This window comes from Equus caballus, chromosome 10, assembly GCF_041296265.1.
Source record: "Equus caballus isolate H_3958 breed thoroughbred chromosome 10, TB-T2T, whole genome shotgun sequence".
NCBI classification, from domain to species: Eukaryota; Metazoa; Chordata; class Mammalia; order Perissodactyla; family Equidae; genus Equus; species Equus caballus.
Window position 1 is genome coordinate 67,649,936 of NC_091693.1, and position 26,602 is coordinate 67,676,537.

Genomic DNA, 26,602 nt, shown 5'->3' on the forward strand with positions numbered 1-26,602 from the left:
TCTTTAGCCAGGCACACAATGATCGTGCTCTGCCTTTCTCAAATGTATGTCCAACCTCCCTCCCAAGTACTTACTCCAGCCATCCTGAATTACCTGCAGTTGTGTTTCTTTATAACACAATTTTATATATTTTGCTTCCTCTGTGTAGAATAGAGATGTTGCAATAATCTTGAGTCTATTCCGAATAATCAACCTGCCACCCACTAATACTTATAAGTCATTAATGTGAAAAGAATGAAGTCTTGTTTATCTCCTCTTGCAGCACACTATTCCTAACCATAGCCTACAGTCCCACAGTCACACCAACACACTAAATTCTTTCCTTCTAATCAGGGAAACTGACGTCTTTAAAAGGATAAAATAAGATGACACTTTCCATCCACAGCCTAAGAGATGACACAGGAGGAGGCACAATGCAGAATGCTAAATTTGGGTAGGGGATGGAAGAGAGTAGAGAAAAATGGGGCAACGACCCTAGATAAATTCACAGCACAACTTTTCACAGAGTGGAATAGCTTTATCTGAAGTGTTATACATTTTCCTATCAAGTAAAAGCATAATAAGGACAAATTTGAAAATACTAGGAATATCCATATTACTTTTCCTCCTCCTTTTAGCATGAAAATTCAAAAGTTGGGCACTTTTCAAAAGCACATAATTGGGTTTACCTTACTTCATTTTCTTCTACTACGTAACAAGTACAAACAGATGGAAATTACAGAGACTATACGTAACTTAATGAGCTCTCTTCTTTTGATTATAAATTACACATAACTCTCTCAAATCATATAAAATAAAGAAACAAAACCCAGATTTTTAAAAATACAAACCAAACATGAAAAAGATCAAAACATTCCTTTCATTTGATTGTGTAATTGGGTCAAATGAAATCAGCAAACAGCATTACCCAATACAGATCTCCACCTAAAGAAATAAATCAAGAAAAAGATAGGGAAAGAGGGAAGAGGATAAAGACAGTTCAACAGGTTACCATGGTGGAGGAGCAAATCTAACGATTTTCATATTTTTTGTGCTGCGTTATATAAAATAAACTTGGTTCCATTAAAAAGAATAAAATTATAATGTTCTTAGCTGTAATAATGGTACCATGATTATGCAAGAGAATGTGTTTATTTTTAGGAGATGCATGCTGAAATAGTAAAGGGTATAGTAACATGATGATTGTACTTTTAATTGGTTCAGAAAAAATACATACGTATATACAAACACATTTACAGAGAAAGCCAATACGGGAACCTTTTAACTGTTTAATCTGGATCTGGGGATGGCAAACTACAGCCCGGGCCAAATCCAGCTGCTATTCTTGTAAATGAACTTTTACTGGAACACTGCCTTGCCCATTCATTCACTTGTCTATGGCTGCTTTCTCACCACAACTACTGAACTGAGTAGTTGTGACAGACGATACGGCCTCCAAAGCCTAAAATATTTACTGGCCCTTTACAGAAACACAGAAAATATCTGGCCCTTTACAGAAAAAAAAAATATGCTAACTCTTTATTTAGACAGTGGATATACAGGTGATCATACATATGTTTGAAATTTTCTGTATGTTTTAAATATTTTATAATCAAAAGTCAGAAATACTACAATTTTATACATGAATCTTGGTGTCTCAAGAATACAGATGAATATAGAAACAGATCATTGAAACAAAGAGCTTGGACACAATCATAAAACTGATATGATACTAAAAAGTGTTATTATGCAGTTTTTAGTGCAAAAGGAACAACTTCTTACAGCAATTTGGTAGTATCTATTTTTAAACACTCCTACCCTAATAGGAATTTATCCTATAGAAACACACAAGTGTGAAAAGATTAACAGTAATAGGAGTGCTTGTTACCTGCCAGCCTCAGTTGCAAGCACTTCACATGTCACATCATCCTCACAACAAACCAATGAGGTGAGTACTACTATTAACCCCATTTTACAGGTGAGGAAACTAAGACACAGAGTTACTTTGCCCAAGTCACACAGCTAATAAGTGGTATATCTGGGATTATGAATCCAGGTAATACAACTTCAAAGCCCAATCTTAATTGCCATTCAACGCTGCCTGTTGAAAAAAGGACAAAGGAAGTGAATGCAAAGTACCCAAAAGATGAATACAAACAGCCAATACACAAATGGAGACAGTCAACCTCCCTGGTAATAAAATAATAACAATAATATAAATAAAGGCAAAGTGTTGTCTGCCTATCAGTTTAGACAAGCAGACAGACAGCCAGTGTGGGCAAGGATGAGGAAGAAGGGGCAGCCCTGTGCCCTGCTGGCAAAAGTATAAGTTGGTTCAACCTACTCGGAAAAGAGTATGGCAATATGTTCCTAACTTTAAAATGGGCATGCCCCATGATCCAACAGTTCTGCTTCTAAGACTTTATTCTAAAGAGATAATCAGACAAGTGGGCAAATATACTAAGCATTATTTACTACAGTAAAAAAACTAGAAACAACTAAATGTTCATCAATAGGGGATTAATCATAGTAAAATATAGTCAGACAATGGAATATCATAAAGCAGTTCAAAATGATTATATGGATCCATATTTACTAACACAGACAAATAACCACATACAGCATCCAAATTAAAAAAGAATAGATTAAAACTACATATGTAGGATGATCCTACTTTTGTAATTTTTTTAAAGTGAGTATGTGTGTTTGTGTACACATCACAAATGGATGAAAAGACGTCAGGAAGGAAATGCACCAAAATATTGAGTAATCATCTCTAGATGGTGGGATTTTGAGTTTCTTACTTTCTCCCTTTTACCCTTCCTTATTATCTAATTACTTTTGCAGACTGTATAACTTGTATAATTATTTTAAAAACCATAGTCAATTTTAAATATTTGCACTTTTTTTTAATATTTTTAACTTTTTTTTTTAATACTTTATTTTTCTCTCCAAAGCCCCCCGGTACATAGTTGTGTATTTTTTTTTTAGCTGTGGGTCCTTCCAGTTGTGGCATGTAGGATGCCGCCTCAGCACGGCTTGATGAGCCGTGCCATGACGGCACCCAGGATTTGAACCGGCAAAACCCTGGGCTGCCGAAGCAGAGCTTGGGAACTTAACCACTCAGCCATGGGGCCGGCCCCTAAATATTTGCTTTTTATAGCTCAATAATCACCATTTCCTTATTTATAACATGCATGATCATTTCCTTACTTATAACATGCAGTATGTATTTAATTAAGGAATTCAGAATAATTTGCTCTTAAGGACTTCAAGACATCTGAGAAATAAGAGATACTAAAGAGCCAATGATCATCAAAATTTCATGTTAAAAAATTAATGGTAATACAATGAACACATATTATTTACAGTATAGAGCATCAGCTCCTTTATTCCTCACAACTCATGAGGTTATGACACCATACTCATTTTACAGATTTCTGTTTTCAGATCCTAATCCTTTCCAGTTCCTCCCAAAGTATAAAAAGCTTTTTATACACATTTAGAATTTATCTGGCCCAAACAAGAACTGAAATCTCCTCCAGATCTCTGAGTTTACTATTTCTTTCACCTCAGCACCACATATTTACCACTCATCTTACCAAACTAAAAACCACTACTCTGTCTGGCTCACTTTTCAGCCTTCAAAACTCAGCTATCACAGGCTTTCCCTCCTCTTGGAAGCTTTCCAAATCACCTGCACACTCCAGGGTCAGTTCAGTGTCCCCCCAGTTACCCCCACAGAATTCTGTGCATACCTGTATAATAGAATATATAGCCCTGTATTGTAATCTATTTGATTCTCTCTCTAGATTGTAACTAGGTCTTTTATCCTTATACTCCTAATTCCCACATAGGTTTATTCAGCAAGTATCAAATAAATGAGTGAATGATATTGCTAGTTATCTTATCACTGTATATATTTAATTTAGTCAAATGCACTATAAATCCTTAAAGGTTGGAACTTTGTCACATATCCCTTCACTTAAAAAAAAAACAAAAAAAACTGCCAAACCTAAATAAAAGAGCTAAAACTACAAAACTCTGAGAAGAAAGCAAAAGAGTAAATCTTTGCAACTTTAGATCAAGCAGTGGTTTCCTAGCTTAAGCAACAAAAGAATAAAAGACATAAATTGGACATCATCAAAATTAAAAATACTTGTGCTTCGAAGGACACTTTCAAGAAAGTGAAAAGATGGGGCCCAGTGGCACAGTGGTTAAGTTCACAAGTTCCACGTCAGGGGCCCAGGGTTCACCCGTTCGGATCCCAGGTGCGGACCTATGCACCACTTGTCAAGCCATGCTGTGGCAGGCGTCCCACATATAAAGTAGAGGAAGATGGGCACAGATGTTAGCTCTGGCCAGTCTTCCTCAGCAAAAGGAGGAGGATTGGCAGCATATGTTAGCTCAGGGCTAATCTTCCTCAAAAAAAAAGAAAGAAAGAAAGAAAGAAAAAGAAAGTGAAAAAGCAATCCACAAAGTGAGAGAAAATATTTGCAAGTCATAAGTCAGATAAGGGCCTTGTATCCAAACTCTTACTATTCAACAACAATGAAAGAGAATAAAAAGGAAACCCAATGAAAAAATGGAAAAGGATTTGAATAGACATTTCTCCAAAGAATATATACAAATGGACAAAAAGCACATGAAAAGTTGCTCAATATCATTAGTTAGTAGGAAAATATTAGTAGGAAAATATTAATCAAAACCACGATGAGATACCACTTCACACCCACGAGGCTGACTAAAATCAAAAAGACAGACAATACCAAATGTTAGGAAGGATGTAAAGAAATTGGAACCCTCACACAGTGCATGTGGGAATGTAAAATGGTGCAGCTGCTTTGGAAAATAGTCTGGTAGTTCTGCAAAAGGTTAAATATAGAGTTAACAAATAACCTAGCAATTCCACTGTTAGGTATATACCCAAAACAACTTAAAATATATGGCCAAACAAAAACTTCTACATGAATGTTCGTAGCATTATTCACAATAGCCAAAAAGTGGTAACAACCCAAATGTCCATCAACTGATGAATGGATAAACAAAATGCGGTATATCCATACAAAAGAGTATTCTTCAGACATTTAAAAGAATGATGTACTCATACATTCTACAACATGGATGAACTTTGAAAACATTATGCTAAGTGAAAGAAGCCAGATACAAACCACATATAGTATGGTTTCACTTATATGAAATGTCCAGAATAGACAAATCCATAGAGAGAGAAAGTAGATTACTGGTTGCCAGGAGATAGGAGAATGGGGAAATAGGGAGTTACTATGACGGGCATAGGGTTTCTTTTGGGGGTGATGAAATGTTCTAAAATTAGACAGTGGTAATGATTATACAACTCTGTGAATATTCCAAAACCACTGAATTGCCAAAAAAAAAAAAAAAAGCCTCTGCCAAGATGAACTTAAATAAACAACTCACTGATGAAAAATGCAGTAACTTATCAATCAATCTCACAGAAAAGCATCCTGACAATTGATAATAAATAATTCACCTTCATCAGTCTTTTCATTAAAGATCATGGATGCTCCATAGGCAAATAGTTCTCATTACCTTTATATTAGATATCTTATCACAGATAAGGATGTTGGGGCAGGAGTTAGAAAACTACACCAATATACTAAACACTGAAATACACTACATGATCTTAAGGGAGGTATTTAAGGCAAGTGATTTGAACAAAATGTAGCTTGGCAACAGATGTTAGCTCAGGGCTAATCTTCCTCACCAAAAAATAATAATAATTATATATATATATATATATATATATATGAAAAACAGATTTTCTGGGGAAAGAAGAGCAGAAAGCAGATTTTTACGCTTATCCTCAAGAATAACTGCATATAATTAATAATTATTGATGGAAGCACTACATATGTGAATGATACAGATTTTCTTTTAAGAGAAAACCACTGCTGAAAAAGAAGATTTAATGAAACAAGAAAATAAAATGCAGGTTATCAAAAATCATGTAAAATTTGAACACATTCTTGAGAAAATAAAAGCATATGTTTGCCCAGAAAAACATGTAGAAAAATATATACCACACCATTCATAATGTTCATCTACGAGTTATTTTACTTCTTTTTGCTTATCTTTATTTTTTGCCAGCTTTGAGATATTACTGACATACAGCATTGTGTAAGTTTAAGGTGTACAACACCACGATTTGATTCATGTATATACCTTGAAATGATTACCGTAATAAGGTTACATCCATCATCTCATAGTTACAATTACAAACACATCATCTCACAGTTACATAGTTACAAAACAGTTACACACAAGTGTGTGTGCTTATCTTTATTACCTAATTTTTCTTAAAGGCGTTCTATTTATATGACAAAAATTTTAATTTAGGAAAAAATAAGGTTCTCCTCTTGCATCTGTTTTCTTTACTTTGAAGGCTTAAAGTAAAATAGCCCATCATGGAACTCATTTTTCTTTCCTAATACAATAAAGTTTTTTATAACAATTCATTGTACAGGAGGAAAATATTCTATCTTCCTACTGAACCTAACAAGGTTAATCTTCATTCTCAAAACTAAGGTGACTGTAATTTTTACTCAGTACCTACCCTTTTTATTTGCTAATTTAATCTTCAGGGAAATTTATCATGGAAACCCCCTTATATATTTGGAGAATTAATAAACAAATAATTTTCTGGGGACTTTTATACATTATAATTTAATTACTTCTCATAGCAACCACAAAAGAGAGTAATTTATCATCACACAAATTTTACAGGTGGGGAAATTGAAGTTCAGAGATATTACTTTACCACAATCCTATAGCTAGAGAATATTAGCCCAGATATGAAATAAGTGTTTCCAATTTCAAGATTTCCTTACACCACAGTTGTGCTTTTTATTTACACCTATATTTATTGAGAATCAGAAGCAAAAACCTCTTAAGTAGTACTTTAAGAGGGAACATCTTTATTTAAATCATTTGGACAAAAGTACTTTGTTTATTCAAATACCTTTGTGATGGAAAATGTCTTTTTGATAAAAGTACTGAATTTACAACCTCGATAAACTAAACAAAGAAGCTTAGTTACAGCTGGCCAGGAGCAAAGATCTCCTGTAAAATTTAATATGACCAAGTTCTGTTCTCTTCTAAGTATCAAATTGCTCTGTTTTCCTATCATTTGTTTTAAAAGAGAAGGACTCCCATGATGTCATATGGCTTCACTTAAAAGCCCATGCTTATCAACCTAAATTTTAAACCTTTATATTTATATGGACGTAAAGGTCTACAAAACATTTTAGTTAATTATGTAAAGTCTTTACAAAGTGTGGGAGGCAGTGATAGCTCATAAATTGTTTTTATCATAAGCACTTGGGTGATAGCTAAGCTTTGTTAAAAACAAGACAACAGGACTCCCAAAAGGGAGTCACTTATGCTAAGCTCCCAACATCCAACGGAGACTTAATTGCAGTTTTGCCTCTTCCAGAAATGGAATCTTAAACTAATCAATCAGGAATTGCCTAATCAGCACTAGTGAGGTAATCTGCCTGATAGACTCCTGTCATCCCCTAAAGGAAAGTGACCTTGCCATAACCAATCCACTTTTTTGCCTAGTCTAACTTCCTCGTTCTCACTTTCTTCTGCCTATTAAAGTCTTTCATTCTGGACAGCTCCTCAGAGCTCCTTTCTATCTACTAGATGGGATTTAATGAACCATTAACTAACCAATAAGATCTTTGAATTTTGCACATTGAATTTTGCTTTTTAACAGCTTAAAATTAACTCAAAGGTTTCTTTCTCCTTCACCACCTCAAACTGGACTGTGCCGCAGTGTGGCACAGATTATTATTAACTGGCTTCTCAAAAGCCATTCACAATTTGCTTTTCCTTTGCCTTCCTCTACTTCAGAGAAGGCACTCGCTTGCCACTTGGTTGGCACAGCCTCTTTTGCCTTCATGCCTTGCTTCTTCCCCTGCTCCCTGACTAGAACATGGAAGCAACACCTGGAAGTGCAACAATCATTTGGGACCACGTAGACAAAAAAGAGCGAACAGAGGGCAAGAGGTAGCTCTTCGGTACTATCCTTGAGCAGCCGCACCAGCCCAGCATTCCTCATCTCTAGACTTTTTGATACAAGATGAAAATAAACCTTACTTGTTTAAACCATATTGATTGGTTTTTCTGTTGTGTGAAGCCAAAATGACACAGAAATACCTTAGCTTGTGTTCTTTCCAGGGTTTAAAGGACAGCTGGATGTGCTCTCTCCCCTCTCTAGTAGTTCGAAATTTTTTAAATGCTTTTAACAATTTCTACATCTAAAACAGAACATGGAACTTTGTTTGTTCTTTTACCACTCATTAGAATGACAGTCTATATATCTTTTTAAAAAAATCAGACTTCGTTATAATAAAAATTAGAGTAGAAAATTTAAGATGACTAGAAAACTTCTTAATGAACTGTATACTAACAAATTATATTTCTGAACCTATCTTCAACACAAAAGTAAGAAAAACATGGATACCATGATTCCATAAATATACCGTTTTCCAAGGGAAAAAATGCTGCTTTTTAACAAGCCGAAGGTATTTCCAACTATAAATTGTGTTAAACACTGGTGAGAGGTGGAATGAGAGGTATTTCAACCATGAAGTGCAATCCCTGAGGAGCTAAAGAGAGATGTAAACTGTAAAGCTGGCCAGACCTTTATCTCAGCTTCTGGCAAAGTATAGAGAAAACAGCTCTAATTACGAACAGGCTAAGACAAAAACCATTTCACCTAGCAAATTGCGATAAGGAACAGTCAAAGCTACTGAAGTCAAGATAAGAGGGGCACATATATATTGTCAGTGGTGGCGAATGAAACTATACATGAAAAGCAATTAGGAAATATATACTAAGAGCTTTAAAATAACTAATATCCTTTGACACAGTAAATTTATTTATAAGACTTTATTGTAGGAAAGAATCATATATGGACCAAGATTTACATACAAGAACAACTATTAGTGTTATGTATATTATTAAAATACTGGAAAGAACTTAAATGTTTAATAATTAGAAAGGGTTAACTAAAGCATTCTATATCCACATGATAGAAGAATGTAGATAGTCATTAAAAATCATGTTTTCAAAGGGAATTTAATAATATGGATAAACATTCATCATATCTTAAGTCAGAGGATCCCAAACTCATTCAGAGTGCTCTTAGTATCTTAGTAATTTGTTCATGACACCTCTAGGTCAAAAGAGATACCTAATAATTCCAGTACGGAGGTTCCTCAAAAAGTTAAAAATAGACCTGCCATATGATCCAGCAATTCCACTTCTAGGAATGCACTCAAAGGAAACGAAAGCACTGTCTCAAAGAGACATCTGCACCCCATGTCCACTGCAGCATTATTCACAACAGCCAAGACATGGAAACAACTTAAATGTCCACTGGCAGATAAATGGATAAAGAAAATGTGGTGTATATGTACAATGGAATATTATTCCACCATAAAAAAGAAGGAAATCCTGCCATTTGCAACAACATGTATGGACCTTGAGGGCATTATGTTAAGTGGTATAAGTCAGACAGAGAAAGATAAATACAGTATGATCTCACTTAAGCGGAATCTAAAAAACAGAACTCACAGAAACAGAGAAGGATTGGTGGCTGCCAGAGGCAGAGGGGGTTGAAGGTGGGGGTATGGCTGGGTGAAGGTGGTCAAAAGGTACAAATTTCCAGTTATAAGATAAGTAAGTTCTGAGGATGTGAGGTACAGCATGGTGACTCTAGCTAACAATACTGTGTTGTATATTTGAAAGTTGCCAAGAGAGTAAATATTAAAAGCTCTCATCACAAGAAAAAAAATCTGTAACTTTGAGGTGATGGATGTTAACTAAACTTATTGTGGTAACCATTTCACAACATATACATATATCAAATCATCATGTTGTACACCTTAAACTAATACAATGTTATATGTCAATTATATCTCCATAAAACTGGGGGGGGGGGGACCCACCACAATGAGATAACTACTTCACACACACTAGAATGGCTATAATAAAAGAAAAAAACAGAAAATAACAAGTGTTGGCGAGGACATGGAGAAACTGGAACCCTCATACATTGTATGTGGGAATGTAAAATGGTGCGGCCACTGTGGAAAAGATTTGGCAGTTCCTCAATAAGTTAAATATACAATTACCATAAGATCCAGCAATCACAGCAGCATTATTCACAACAGCCAAAAAGTAGAACCCCAAATTCCCATCAATGGATGAATGGATAAATAAAATGTGGTATAACCATACAGTCATATATTATTCAGCCATAAAAAGCAGTGAAGTACTGACATACACTACAATACGGTGGACTTGAAAACATGCTAAGTGAAAGAAGCCAGCCACAAAAGGCCACAGAGTATATAATTCCATTTATATAAAATATCCACAATAGGCAAATCCATAGCAGAAAGTAGATAGTGGTTGCCAGGATCTAGAGGAGGAGAAATTGGGAACTGACTGCCTAACAGATATGGGGTTTCCTTTTGGGGTGATGAAAATGTTCTGGAATTAAGTAGTGGTGGCAGGTGCACAATGCTATGAATATACTAAAACTCACTGACTTGTACACTTTAAAATGGTGAACTTTATGTTATGTCAATTTTACGTCTAATAAAAAATACATTATTATGTATAAATAATCCATAGAAAACACTAGGAGAGGCGGAATGGGAATTGGAGGAAGGGAGTCAAAAGGTACAAACTTCCAGTTATAAGATACATAAGTACTATGGATGTAAGGTATAACATATATAACCACAGTTAACACTTCTGTATGATACATGGGAAAGTTGTTAAGAGAGTAGATCCTAAGAGTTCTCATCACAAGGAGAAATATTGTTTTTCTTTTCTTTCTATTGTATCCGTATGAGATGATGGGTGTTAACTAAACCTATTGTGGTAATCATTTTACAATATATGTAAGTCAAACCATCATGCTGTACACCTTAAACTTATACAGTGATGTATATAAATTACTAATCAATAAAATTGGGGGAAAAAAGAAAACACCAGGAGAAAATATGCCAAAATATTGTCAATGCTTCTCTCTGAGTGGTCTTATTACAACTGATTTATGTTTTCTTCTTTATGTTCCTATAATTCCTAACTTTTCTTTAATGAACATATATTGGTTTTTTGTTAAAACACCGATTTTTATAAGAAAAGAAAAGTTGTTTTATTTTTTTTAAATCTTGCCTTTTTCCAATAATAAAAGTTAACCATAGTCTACTTTTTAAATGCTTTATATTTTAAAGTAGGTAATATCACATAGTAAAACAAATACATATAGATATTTTTCAAATAATTCAGAGTATACAGGTTATTTAAAAGGTCTTCCTCTCAACCCAAATTCCCTTGCCATAAACAATCACTGTTAGCAATTTGTTGTGAATACTTCCAGTCCCAGTTTTTGCAGTCAGAGATTATATCTCATTTATCCTTGTATCCTCATTACGTATGGCACAATACTTGACTCATGGAAAGGAATCAAATGATAAACAGCAAAGGATGGATAAATGAATGGATAGCCAGAAAAATGGGACAGAGATGATGGACAGATGGATAGAAGATAGGCAGATGGAGAATGGATGGATAGAAATTTGAACAGAGAATAGATTGATGGATGAATACGTAAGTAGATGGATGTTATTGAGAAATTACTATTAAATGACTTAAAGTGATAACCTTACTAACTGACCTTTCTAATGATTCCTTTCAGCTACTGTACCCTGATCCTTTATACTATTACATCTGCCTATTACGACTGACCTCTATTGTGCCCTTCTTGAAAACAGTTTGGGTAAGAAAAATTTAAAAGGAATTATAATTGAACATAAATGAACCAGTTTTTACTTATGTGAGGAAAATGTGAACCAGAGATTTTCAGTCCTATCAACTATATTCTACTCAGTGGCCTCAAATTTGCAGCTAGCTCAGTGCCAGACACAAAGTACAATTCAGTAAGTTATTATATTGATTGGAATTACCTATATATTGATAAGTAAAACAAATATAATTTCTCTATAAGTGAAAACAGAAAAATGTTTCCATTGTCTTGGTCTAGTCCTCAGATTATAAGAAAAACACTAAGAAGGAAAAGCTAAAAACAGCACATAGAGTATACAAAAAAAAATTACTGAAGAATTGTTTATAATGGTGAAACACTAGAAACAACCTAAATATTAATAGGTAATTTATTTATTTTATTAAACCAATGCCCTGTAGAACTCAGGCAGTCAGACTCCTGAATTCAGGTCATTCTGAATAAAAGAATAGCCACAACCACCGAAGACCAACGTGGTAATCCAGACGATTAAATAAAAGAAATCTTCCAGAATGTAGAGGGGGGAAAAGAGTTGAAAATTTTGAGAATGAATTTAAGAGACATGGAAGATGGAGCCTAAAATGTCAACATTTCTTAATAAGCACATTTGAAGAAGAGAACAAGAGAGGCTACACAGAGAGGAGAGGAAATAATAAATAAATAACAGGAAATAAAAATTGCCCTACCCCAAAGACAAAAGAAAGGGCCCACTAAAAGATCCCTAAGGAACCGGCAGCATTGGAAAAGGGGAGTGAAGGAGTGGAGTGTGGGGTGGGGGGAGTGCAACTAAAGCTACTGACTACCACTTTCCAACATGTGAAGTTCAATCATGTGCAGAAGTTATCTATGTAAAAAACAATTTGTAAACGACAGAAGAAACAAAGCCAGATGAATTAAAAAAGAAAAAAAAAGACCTACATTTTCTAGACAGACTTTGGTAAAATTTTAGAATGCATGGATAAAGTGAAAAATCCTAAGAGACTCCAGAGAGGAAAAAAACATTCCAGTAAAGAAACTTCCCATGAACAACAAGAAATACCAGAAGACACGAAGCAATAGTTTTGGGTTCTGAGAAAAAAATTATTCTTAATATAGAATTCTATATTCAGCCAAACTATCAATCAAGTATGAAGACAAAATCAGAGATGCAAGAACTCAGAAAATCTACACATCCTGTATGAAAAAGTTACTCAAAAAGATGTACTCAACTAAACAACAAAAAAAATTCCAAGAGAAAAACACACATGGGGTATAAAGAAAAACTATTAGCTGGGCATGACTCGGAAGACTTGAAGAAAGGGCAAAATAAGAAGAGCCATTAGGCCCTAATACCTGGAAGATTGTTTCAAGCAGCACTTACTTAATACGCAAGATTACATTTCCTTCTCCACGGGTCTCAACATACTAATTCATTCAGCAATAAATAAATTTCATAATCATAATATTTTAAAGCTGTTGAATGGTTTCCAATGGTTACTTTCTAGAATCAACCCATAGACAAAAAGAAATGAATAAACCAGGATGCTATAAAACTATACTTTAAAAATCAGGAGATAAAGAAAAAGAGTAAGAAAAATGTTACTTTCCTTAATATTCACATCAGGAAGATCACAGATAACACTTGGGGAGTCAAGAAAAAGAAATTTAAGTTTATAATTTAAAGTCATAAAAGTATTCACCACAAAAAAATGTAAAATACCAAAGATAATAAACGTGAAGGTTGAGATAGGAAATGGAGAAAAAAGCAGGTAGTGAGATTTCACAAAATTGCTCAGCTTTTCTAATGGAAAGTCAACAGAAAATGCCTAAAGTAGATAAATCAAGAAACACAATTATATGTGTTTACTTAAAGTTATAATGGTAAGCACCAACAAAACTTAGAAACAGTTAACACTCATCACCTCTTGAGAAGTGAAGGGGGCTTGGGAGTGGACAGTGAGAAGGAAAGCTTTTACTTTTCATTTTACGTACAATTGTACTGTTGGAGCATTTTTAATCATGTGCAACTATCATTTGATAAATTTTAAAAGCATAAAAGTAAAAATATTTTCACTTCGATACAAATATACTATAAAGATCAAAAGATTGCTGAGAAATTAGTTAATAGAACTCTGGTTTTCCAAGTTACACAAGCTCAAATTACACATAACTTTTCAGAAGAACGGAAGGCCAATTTTTTTTTTTTAATTTGCACCTAAACCAAAGCAATAGGATTGACTCAGTGTTTAAGTCACTCTGAAAATGCCATTATAATAATCACATTGCAAAAGAAAAGGGGGAAAAGGAAACTAACTGTTGTAGTTTGTGCCTCAAACTGCTTGGTACTTTTAGAGATGAGCTTATTTAACACTTTGAACGAAAATGATAACTTTCCTGCAGAAAGACGCAACTAACCCACCCATAAGGCAGAAGTTTTACCTTATCTTTCCAGCAGCCAGGGACTTACCTTTCTGTCCAAACGTAAAAACCTACAAATATCTGCAAAACAGTTTGCCATGACAGGGTTTTGGTCTGTGGTCACAGAACAAATCAAAGTTAGCTGGCCTACTTGGTAATTAAATCCATTCCCTAATCCCATTCAGCTTAGTAACTGAGATCATCAACCACAAAGTCTCATTAAAATAATATTTTTAAATAGAAAATACACAACAGGTTTAAAGCCTCTATAAGGATGTCATGTTTTTCCTTTAGAAAGATTTATTCTGTTAGAAATTGAAGGTATTTTATAAGGATACCAATTATTCAGGACTTTCCAGGGTTTTATTTCTCTTTGATTCATCACTCACTTCTGGATAACGACTCAAACCCTCAATAAAAAACTACCACTGCACACTTGTATCCTGAATTACATCCTGTCGTCTCTCTTGAGACTCTCTTTTATCCTGCACAATGCATGCTCAAAACGGCTATTACAGGAAGTGCTGGGCTATCAGCTATTTATAAATGGACAAAAATCTTTAAATAGCCTTGTCAGCCACAACTTTATGATTCTAGACCTTTAAAACTACCTGTTTTTAAAGAAATATGTTAGTAATTCAAAATATTAAAATGTTCCCCCCCCAAAAAGAGTCTTGCCCCTTTGTTTTGGAATTCAAAAGTAGTATTAACATTATACAGTCACAACATCTCAAAATAATGAACAAGTTGATCTTTAAAAACATATTAGCTGGGGCTGGCCCAGTGGCCTAGTGGTTGAGTTCACACACTCCACTCTGGCACCCTGGGGTTTGCCAGCCCGGATCCTGGGCGTAAACCTACACACCGCTCATCGAGCTATGCTGTGGAAGCATCCCACATACAAAACAGAAGAAGATTGGCACAGATGTTAGCTCAGGGCCACTCTCCCTCAAGCAAAAAGAGGAAGATTGGCAACAGGTGTTAGCTCAGGGCCAATCTTCCTCACCAAAAAAATAAAAATAAAAATAAAATTATTATTATTATTATTTTTAAAGCCTTAACATTTCTCTGCCTTATTCTCAGCCCCCTCCGTCTCCAGTCTTTAGATATTTATATCTCATACATCACCATATTAGCAAATCATTTCAAGCCATTACCTCCAAAGGTAAACAGCTTCTAGGAATTTAACTTACAGCTATACTAATATGCACAAAATACTGGACCTACTAAGATAATCTTGGCAGTGTTAGCACTAGCAAAAGACTGGAGACAGCCTAAATGTCCATCAACAGGGATAGTTAAATTATGTAAGTCAATACAATGGAGTACAATGAAACTATTAAGAGGAACTAGGTACATAAGATATGTAATGATCTTCAAGTTATATTTAAGGTTAAAAAACATAGAGAAGAAAGCATACAGTACGCTATCATTTACCATTAAACACATCCCTCAAGAAAATCTCTAAAAAGGAAAGCCAAGAATGCTTGCCTCTAGAAAGAGAAAAGGGGGCTGGGAAAGGGAAGGCTTATATTACATTGTATATTTTTTTACACACATACACTTATTACTTACTAAACACACACTTTTTTTTTTTTACAAAATACTTTTTTGAAGAAGTAATCAAATATCCTTGATTCCACTCACAAATTAACAGTTTTTCAGTTTGAGTCCTGGTTTTGCTTTATCAAACTATTTCAGCCTCAAAATTTCTCCCATAACTTGAAAGAAAAGACACGAGCTTTCCTATTTCATTTGTCCACACTGTCATTTATACATTTTTATTAAAAGGTCACTTCATGGATTTGAGCATTATAAAGGTGCTGCTAAGCCACTTGTTCCAAAAACTCTAAACTTGTGCAATCCAGTATTACAGCTACCAGCTAGTTTCTCGGTCACACTAATCACATTTCTTGAGCCACATGTGGCCAGTGGCTATCATTATGGATAGCACAGACGCATTTTCATCATTGCAGAAAGTTCTGCTGGACATCACTGCTCCAGACTAAGGGTCAGCAAACTACAGCCAGCAGGCCAAATCCAGCCCACCACCTGTTTTTGTAAATACAGTGTAACTGGAACACGGCCCTTCTGATTTGTCTTCATCTATATATTGTCTGTGGGCACTCTGGCACTACGGCAGCAGATTCAAGTAACTGCAACATAGATGGAATGGCCCACAAAGCCACAATATTTAGTATCTGTCTCTCGACAGAAAAAGTTTGTGACCACTGCTCTAGACAACCAAATTTCATTGAAAAGAACATTTGTTTCCCTTGGGTCTCAAAAATAAAGTTTTGAAGGCTTGCAATGCATAAATAAAGAATTACTTAAACATAAACCAGTGTCCACTTGATTTACTAAGTGCTAAAAATACTTAATTTTTCAACATAAATCCATAATAGCAAAAAATTTCCTAAAATTTGTTTGAATGCTGACATTTTCTAAGCATCTCTACAAAATAGCTAGCAAAATCACAGAAGACAGATTACTACACTCTAGATATTTTAAAACAGCTGACTGAAGAGAAAAAAATACCTAATAATTCAGAAAAATTTACCTATGCTCCTTTTTAATCTATTAAGTGTATCAAGTCTTGAAAAGCAACATATAATTTCTGAAAAAAATTACACTAGATCTAGTTAGTGCTACAGAAATATTTATATTTAACCAGTTATCTCCTGCAACATCACAATACTTCAGGCTTTAAGGACATGAGTGAAGTATGTTTACCAATTTAGGGTACTTTTTAAAATTTAATAAAATTTTTGAGTGTGCATTGTATGCCCAACCCTGTACAAGGCACTAGAAATAGGATGACCCATGTGTAGTTAACAGGTTATGGGGCAGATAATTATCACTGATAGTAATGATATCACACACATAAGAACAAAGAGGGGCAGAAGCACAGCTAATGAGTACACGGGGTGAATAAGGGAAGGCTTCTAGAAGAAAAGCTACTTGAATTGGGTATTGAAGTGTGAGCAGGAGTTTGCTAGGTTTGTGGGGGGCGAAGGGAAGGGGAGGAAGGAATGGCAGAGCAACACCATCCTAGTTTGAATGAAGAAAAAAGAAAATGAGGCATAAAAAGGACTTAGCAAGTCCTAGAAAATAGGAGTTCAATGCTACAGAAGCATATGGCTTGAACATACTGGAAAAGGAGGGAGTTGGCGGCAGGTGTCAAGGCTGTAAAGACTTCGACTTTAGGATCCGAATGCAAATGCCTTTCCATGCTAAACTAAGGAATTAAGATTGGATGTGATTATATGAGCCACAAAGAACAGTTTTCCAAGAAGAGATATGCCATGATTGATTTTATTTTGTAGGAAAATGACACTGGCAGCAACCTGGATCTTGGACTATAGTTAGGAAAGACCAGTGGCAGAGACCCACTGGGCTACTGTGCAAGTGAGAGATGACGGCCAAGAGTAATGACAGTGAGGATGAAGAGAAACCAGATGAAGAGCAGCAACTACATGTGGTAGAATCTAGTCCTGCACTCCTATTTTTTTAAACTGTCCCTCATCTGTGATATTTTCCCTTTTCCATACTTTTTGGTATTGATGTATCCTTTGCAAGAAAAAAGTTTATACAATAAGACTGTCAAAACTGGAGGCAATATGGCCTTTTTTTTCCTCCCATGGTATTAGGAAGGAAAACACATTAGAAAATGTAAGAACTCAAGAGTCAAGAGATCTGGATTATAGGCTTGTCTTTGCTGTGAGACCATGGGCATGACAATTAACCTCTAAAAGTTCTGGTTTTCTCATTTGTAAAAAGAGGAAATTAGACTAGATGATCTAAAACTCTTTTGAGAGTTCTAAAACGTTACAGTCATACTGATACATCTTTAAACTTTGGGAGGTCTCAAAAAAAATGCAAACAGATTCACCTATTTTAACTACAAACCAAATATAAAAAAATCCATCAAAAAAGGGCAGACACTATTGTACCTATTATTTACCTATATGTATCTACATGTACCTACATTTATTTGTGAAAAATTTCATGACATACATTAAGACATGCAGTCACCAACTATTCATCTGGAACCCTAAGGCAAAACTGAAACTCTAAGATGTCTCTGTCAGCCATTTCACTTTCAATTACTAAGTATCTTTCAAAAACGTCTCCAAAAAGGAGCATGCTTTTTTCGGAGTGCTTCAAAAAACTAAGTGAACGTCTGCAAAGTTGAATAGGAGTATCGTCGGGTACAACGGTTTTCAGACATACTACTAGCCTATGGAATCATATTTGTCTGAACCTACTACTGACAAAAGAACTTTTTAACAATATTCCTTTATCAATCAAAACAAAGTGGTTCAAACTTGAGAAATATGGTCTTGAGATTTGTAACCATAAACAGTTATGTGTGACTCTTTACTAATGTTTAAAGAAAAATTGTACTATAAATTCTTGTTCATACTAGAAAGTCTAGAAATATTATGAACTTGTTTCCAAGAATAACTTTTATGCCTGATTTTTAAAAAAAGTAGTTGAGTCAAAAGACTCTCTCCCTTCAAAACCAAAAGATGGAACAAACATTTTTCTTAAAGGTGAAAAACCCAGATGTAAGTCTTGCATTTCCAGTCAGCTATAAATTTATGTAACATAATTAATATAGCCTAAGTTAAAGTCATATTTCAAGGGAAATAACATTCTAAGGTTTTGTAAACTGTAGTATTAAATTATAAACAGACTTTTCTAATGACATTTTATGTTACATTACTTCTTTCAGGGTTTCTTCTAAACACCTGAACAATTTTTTGGTTGTATACTACATTATACACACCAGAATAATTTCTCCTCAACATACCCATGTGATTTCTTTCTTGCTCCCTAAAATAGCATTATTTTTCTGAGTTAACCAAAATAAATTCCGGAAAGAGCCAAACTGTAACTTACCATGATCAGAGTATAAAATCTATTACTATGCAAATCTGTATCAGTTTAGAACCATCACTAAAAACTTTTTGTTCTTTCAAACCACTAGCATCAATGAACATACAGCTAATCCTGCTACCAACCCGCAGAGATGTGGGTGTTTACTGTAACGCCTCAAATCTCAACTAGACCCTTGGTCCAAGAAAAAAGCCTTCATAATGATTTTTCTTACACGTAATATAGTGATTTAAACTAATGCTTTCAGATCCTGAAAGCTTTTTTTAAAGTATAGTATTTTGAAGATACACAAACGGATCTTACTCTACTAAAGCTTTATTAATTCTAACCAAACAAATTTCACTCAAGAAGGAAGTGTATTCGAATCAAGAACTTTATTAGAAGGGAAAATATTCCAAAAGAATAAATAGAAGCAGGATTTAAAATACTTTTTAGTTGTAGCCCATACTATTCAAATACAATTCAGAAGCAGAATTTTTAACTTTTCTCAAAAGTTGCCTGCTAAAAAGAAGCTATTTTAACAAAAAAAAAGTATATTTTTAAAATTCCAGATCAAGTATATTACAAAGTTAGCATGAGGAATACGAAAAAAAAAAAAACATCTGATTTGTTTTGTAAGGCCAGTGTCTAAACAGGAAAACTAGACGTGCTTTCCCCAAATACATCTGATAAGAGTCCCGCAGGAATACAAGTGTAACGAGGAGAGTGGCTACTCCAAAAACAAAATACAAGTTAACTATAGGACCTCACATTCCAAAATACTCATTCAAGGACTCCTGGCAATCAACTCAAAGAATCATGAGAGAAGGTTAGAAACAACTGAATACTATGGGGCCCGTTCAATTATAACAAGAAAAAAATTAACTGCAATAATAACAATTCTTTACACTTGTATATTACCTTGTAATTTTCAGGATACTTTATGATAAAACAATTTATAAAGTTGTGCTTTTTCGTTCCCTGGATGAAATTAGCACGCACACACACAAGCTCCTACCTACTTTGGTCCTAGAGTTCATAAATCAACCATATCAATTACAACAGAGTGCGCGGAACGATAAACAGCACTTCAAATCTTACTAATGTCACTGTGGCTGATATTCCGTTTATTCGGAAAACGTTGTGCGACGATCCTAAAAACTCTCTTCCATAGAGAGTCTAAGCGGACAGGCAGATGTTCCTGGGCTCCCTAACTCTGGGGGAGGGGAATTCCTGGCAGGATGGGCCGCGGGGGGACGACTGGTTTCAAGCTACCCTTCGCAGGCAGGGAGCTGGTTCCACCTGTCCTGCAGTGGAGCCCGTCTGCCCTGCAGGACGAAGGACAGGCGTTCTCAGCACTAGCCAGCTCGCCTTCTCCAGAGAGAACAATCAGTAAGGGCTTCCTAAGGAGTTCCTACGGGTCTCCCTCGACTCCCAGGAAAACAAAGGTTCAGGCCCAGCTCTGTGTCACTCCGCATTCCGTTCTGGATAATCTAGGTGCCCGATGAACCCCAGCAAGCAGTTATTTGGCAGAGGATGGAGAAGAGGACATAACACCCGAGGTGGCAGAAACGAGTTGCCAGAGAACTAGGCGGACTCTGAAGTTCTGCGGGCAGAACGCGGTTAGTCTCCCAGGAGAGCCTACGTTCGAGGGAAGGTGTGGAATTCAGAACGCGAGAAAGCGAAATCCGGGGCCGGGGAGGAGGGGTCCAGAAGCCGCCCAGCGTGCGACAGGGACGGGAGGGACTGCGCTGAGGGGCCAGTGGCTGGCCGGCCCCAAGGGCGGTGGTGCCCAGCGGGTCAGCCCTGTGAGGCTGGCCAGGACCCCGGCGCTCGGCCGCCCGACGGGCTCCTCGGCGCGGTTTCAAACCGCCGCCCCCGGAGGCGCTCCGCCGATTGGAAGTTCCACACGACCGTCACCAGCCCAGGGCCGGAGCGGCAACTCCTCGGCGGGGCTCTCCCAGCCCTCCGCGTCGCCCCAGGAGACCAGAGCCCACCAACTCCCCCTCCCACCCAGGTTCCAACTCCAGTCCCGCCGCCAGCGCCAGGCACGCGGAGGGCGCCCTCCGGGACGGCACCGACGCCCCCCGACCGGGCTGCGCCGCGGGAGTCCGAGGGGCGCGACGGGGCCGCGCGGGAGGCGGGCAGAACCCGCGTCCCTCAGAGTCTGCCCCGGGAGGCGGCCCCGCGACCACCTCCGCCTCGCCCCTCCAGCAGGGCCCGACCGGGCTCCGACCCACCCATCCCGCGCGGTCGCGGGCAGGGCGAGGACCCGAGCGAGCCTACTCCCCCCGCCCCTGCTCTTACCCATCTTTCCGCCTCGCCTTGTAGACGTGCCCGTAGGTGCCGCGTCCCACTTTGCACCCTTCGTACTCAAACAAATCCTCCACCCGCTCCCGCTCCGCCGCCAGCTTCGCCTTGAAATCATAATCCATTGTCTGCTTCCCCCATAGAGGCACCGGGACGCGGGGGCCGCCGCCGCTCAGTCCCTCCTCCTCCTCCCCCCGCGACCGCCGCTCCACTTCTCTAACAGCCGCCTCTCGGGCGCGCGCGCGCGCCGCCCGCCGCCCCACGGTCCGCCTTCAGCAAGGGACTCCTCGGCGGCCGCAGCAGCCACCTCCTCCACCTCCTCCTCCTCCGCGGCAGCGGCGGCGGCGGCTCCCGCAGGCACCCCCAGTCCCGCCTCCCCCCTTCATTTCCTTGTTTTGGAACCTGGTGGGCCGCGCCGCGGCTTCCTCGAGCTCATTAACGAACCAGCCCTCCCGCCCCGAGGTCGCAGAAGCTCCTGGGAAATGTAGTTTCGGATGCCTCAGGAGCAGTGGAGTTTTGCCAGAGAAAGTAATACAACTCCCAGGTTGCCATGGGCCTCCACAGCCTCGCCTCCACAAGGCATGCACGCCTGCGCACTGGGGCCGCCCCCCCCCCCCCCTCAGGTAGCGCCGGACTGCGAGTTCCCGTGAAGGTAGAAAGCGCAAAGTTGTAGTGTGCTTTCTGCGAGTCTGTGGGAGATGGTGGGAAAAAAGACCCTTGCTCTGGTGTGAGGAAGCTACTCCACTATAACTGCCTCCGGGCGAGAAGGAGAGGGGAAACTATTTAACAAGCGACTGGCCCAGGAGTTTGTTCCAGTGATTTGAGAGGCGAGGACTGTGGTTAGGGCAGCTGTACTGCAGATTGTTGTTTGTTTTTTGTGGCAATTGGTCCGCCTGTTACCCCGCCCCCTGTCCAACCGCTCATTGGCGGAGGCTGGAGAATGACGTCCTCGTTGGTCCGTGGGTATCCCCAGGCTTTGGCTTCCTTCCCGCTCTTGATTGGTAATTGGTTGTGCTCGGTTCTTCCTGATAGGTTAATCTTTTTTCTTTACGATGCCGAAACCGTATTTCAAAAACTGAACATCCAGCGGTTTCCTAGTTCTAGCATTGGTCTGAGGAGAACATGTAACTTCGGAGCCCTAGCTGCTAATCATCGTTTTCTTGGCGCTCTAGTCGTGGTCTCCTCCTAGCATCTGCGGTTGCCATAACCAAGCTTTGGCCATCTGTCTGAGGACAATTAAAGCGCCTGGAGGATGCAGCGTTTTAAAAGCAATCGTTTGGGTTGGATTGTAAAGGGTTTTTTACGATCTATGCATAGTGGTGATGTTCTCCTAGAATGTTTAAGTCAGTCTCCTTAATCAAGGTGAACACTGATTCATTTCATTATTGGTGGATAACGTCAGATGCTCGGGATACTGTCTTAAGCAGGATCGGTGCTAGGATAGGGCGTATAAACCACATTCAGTGGGAGGACAAAAGAGCGAATGGTCGATTCTACCTGAAGTGGTAAGGGAACTTAATAGTGACGAACCTGCCTGCTAAATTTTGGAAGAAACGTGGGAAACTAGAGGGAGGAGGGGAGAGGATCGTTTATTTACTACGACAGTAAGTTTCCTGGGCAACGTCCTCAGATCTTGAAGTCAATCCAGAGGCATCTGAGTTTCTGTTATTTCAAGGCACTATGACAAGTGGTGGAGATACCAAATGAAAATTGGTTTTTTTCCAGTGAGGAACTAAAACCTATTGAAGAAATAAAACATGCAAGCAAATTAAAAATAAACTGTGTGAGTATAAAGAGCAACGGTAGAATAGGAGGACTTCTAGAGGAGTCAGGTGAGGCTTCACAAAGGAGGTAGATTTGAGCCAAGATTTAAAGGACCTTCTTTGGAGGATAAGTGGGGAAGAAGGGAGCAGGCAATTATTTCAGGCAGAACAGCATGTGCATACATCATGAGGGAACATGATATATTCTGAGAAAAGCAACTAGCCTAAATATGATAAATCAAGGCAGGGAGAGGGGATAGCTAAGAAGAGACTGGACTGATAAGCAAAGGTCAAATTATGAAGGGCTATATATGTCAATTGGAAGTTTTAGATTTCATCTCTCGGTAGGCAATAGGAAGCCATTAAAGCCTTTTGAGCTAAGGAGCAACGTAATCGGTGTTGTGTTTTCAAAAACTCCTTCTGACAACAGTGTTTGGGATAAATTGGAGGTCAGTGAGAAGAGTAAAGAAGCTATTGCATTAATACTTGTAAATTACAAGGATCTGAACCACGGAGTAGCAATGCTGATTATGAGAAAAAGGCCAATACCAGAGTTATTTATGAAACAAATTCTTTTTTTTCTTTTTTGAGGAAGATCAGCCCTGAGCTAATCACTGCCAATCCTCCTCTTTTTGCTGAGGAAGACTGGCCCTGAGCTAACATCTGGGCCCATCTTCTTCTACTTTATATATGGGACGCCTACCACAGCATGGCTTGCCAAGCAGTGCCACCTCTGCACCCGGGATTCTAACCGGCGAACCCTGGGCCACCAAAGTGGAACGTGCACAGTTAACCGCTGCGCCATCTGATCGGCTCCCTATGAAACAAATTCAATAGGACCTGGTGATTAAATAAATGTGAGGTTAAGGGAAAGAAAATAATCCAAGGTGACTTCGAGGTTTTTGGCTTTAACAATAAGATATGACATAAAGAAATTGGGGCAGTTTTTAAGAGAAGGATGATGAGTTTGACTGGGGCATGTTGAATTTAAAGTGCTGTGGGGCATCAACATAGAAATAACAAGAAAGCAGATCAATATTTTTACCTACCAATAAGACATCTGGCCCAAACGTATAGATTTGGAAATCATCAATGTATGTTGGTGGGATATGGAGAATATTTTTTGGTTGGTTGCTATTTTTAAATATGAGGTTTTGCATTCATTATATCCCCAAAATATCCCTATAAGATATGTTGTATTATTATTCCCATTTTACATATGAACAAACTGAGACAGCTAGTAAATTGCAGAGCCAGGGCTTAATGAATATGTACTTTGGAGTAAATGGAAAATGGGAAAATGTGTTAGTAAAAATTAAATACAGATTATGAGAAGCCTAACTAAAAAATTCAAAAAGTCTGGGGCCAGCCTGGTGGCATAGTGGTTAAGTTCATGCACTCCATTTTGGCAACCTGGGGTTGGCCGGTTTGGATCCTGGGTGTGGATCTGCGCACCACTTGTCAAGCTATGCTGTGGTGGCATCCCACATAAAAGAACTAGAAGGACTTATAACTAGGATATACAACTATGTACCAGGGCTTTGGGGAGAAAAAAAAAAGAGGAAGATTGGCAACAGATGTTAGCTCAGGGCAATCTTCCTCACTAAAAAATAAAATAGAAAAGTTTGACCACACGTTGTGTCACCAAGGCTATGGGGAAGCAGACGCTCTCCTACATTGCCAGTGGAAGTATATAGTCACAAAATATATACCAATATACACATTTGATTTTGATAATGGCAACATCTACCAAAATTACATGGTAGTATCCTACAGCTCCTTGTGGTGGCTGCTGTGATGTGCCTCCCAGACCCCTCTTTAGGACTAAAGCATGTATTCCCCCAAGCTGCTGGGAGTGCTGCTACAGATAGCCTTCAGCTGTCGGCCCTCTTCAGGAATTGCCTTGACTGAAGAGCCACCTCACCTAGGTCATGCCACTTTCCTAGAGCAGCCTACATCCAGTGACTGATCAATGCAGGGATATAAAGGCCCAGACCTCTCACCCCATTTCAGGACAACTCTGATGGGTCATCCTATCTTCAGAAATCTCTGTGGAACTGACTGAGGCTGTCACTGAGAATGCATTACAGACCAACTGTTCAATCTCCCTCATCCTGCTTTCTTCCTTTCCCTTCCAGAGGTATTGATCTCTGAAACACTCTGTAATAAACTGATTACATGTTAATCTCCATCTCAGGGTCTGCTTCCCCAGGAGCCCAATTTTTAATATTCCCCACATGTGCAAGATGGTATAATTCAAGATGATTCATTGAGCATTGTTTCTAATAGGAAAGGACTGGAAACAACAGAAATGTTCATTGGAAGGGGACTAGGCAATTTATGGCACATATATCAATGGATTATTATGCAGCCCTAAAAAAGCTATGAAATATACTTCTCAGATCTCTTCCCTACAGGGAGGTCCCAGCTGCGGAGCTCTGAATCTACCACTGCATTTGCAATGGGACCATACTCCTCATGGGCTGCTCCCAGCCTATGGCTAAGCATAGCAGGATACTACTGCAGGTCCATTCCTACAAGATACAGGATTCCTGTGATGGGTGACTTTGGCTTAAGGACTCCCCAGGCTTAAGTCCGTCTGAAACTTTCTTAGAACTCTGTTGTAGGGTGAGTCACTGTCTACCCAATGCTCCTTCCTTCCCTCTCTCCTTCACAGGAGTCAGATCAGCATCACAATCTGATGGCCCTTTCAGCTCCCTCCTTTTTCTCCCTCACAGGCATTTCCTCCAATACTCTTGCATGTCTAATCCCATCTTGGCATCTGTTTTTCAGAAGACCCAAACAAGGAGGAAATTGTTTAGGTACTGATATGCAAAGACCTCCAAGATATATTTTTAAGTGAAAAAAAGCAAAAACCAGAAGAGTGTCTATAATATGCTAACTTTTTTACAAAAGAAAAAATATTTATTTGCTTGTATATGCATAGACTTATCTCTAAAAAGGCCACAAGAAACTGCTTGCTCAGAAACGGAAACTGTGCTTGAGAATCAGGGGTAGGAGGGAGAATTTGTACTGTAGACCCTTTTGATTTTTGATCCATGGAATGTTGCCTTTTCAAAAGGTAAATAAAATTTAAATGAAAAAAAAAAGTAGGAGCTTGGCTAAGAAATGAAGGAGAAAGATGGACGAGATTGTAGCTACCATGGTCAAGACAGTTTCAGAGTTTGGTTTTGTTAGTAGTTTGTTTTTAATAGGAGGAAGGAACTTTTCATATATTGAGGGGAGAGAGCTGGTGGAGAAAGAAAATGTGAAACCATAGGAAACATTGGGGCTAAAATATGGAGCTCCAAGAGGACAGAACCATGCACAGGTAGCTTCACAGGGAAAGGGGGAAAGCACTTCTTTAGAGAGTGGCTGAGGAGAGTCAGACTGGGTTCACATGAAG

General features: G+C 38.2%; 1 protein-coding gene across 6 annotated transcripts in view; it reads right to left on the reverse strand.

The window, feature by feature from the left end:
• Positions 1–21,892, reverse strand: part of CDK19 (cyclin dependent kinase 19) — a 162,614-nt gene extending 140,722 nt beyond the window's left edge. For 2 of the 6 annotated variants that reach the window (XM_023650921.2, XM_023650923.2), the window contains exon 1: positions 21,431–21,797. In XM_023650921.2, coding sequence (XP_023506689.1) covers positions 21,431–21,558 — 128 coding nt within the window. In that variant the 5' untranslated portion in view covers positions 21,559–21,797. Of the gene's footprint in view, positions 1–21,430 lie in introns of all 6 variants that reach the window. The other 4 variants (XM_023650922.2, XM_023650926.2, XM_070225409.1 and 1 more) reach the window with 4 other exon arrangements.
• Between the last annotated feature and the right edge of the window lie 4,710 nt (positions 21,893–26,602).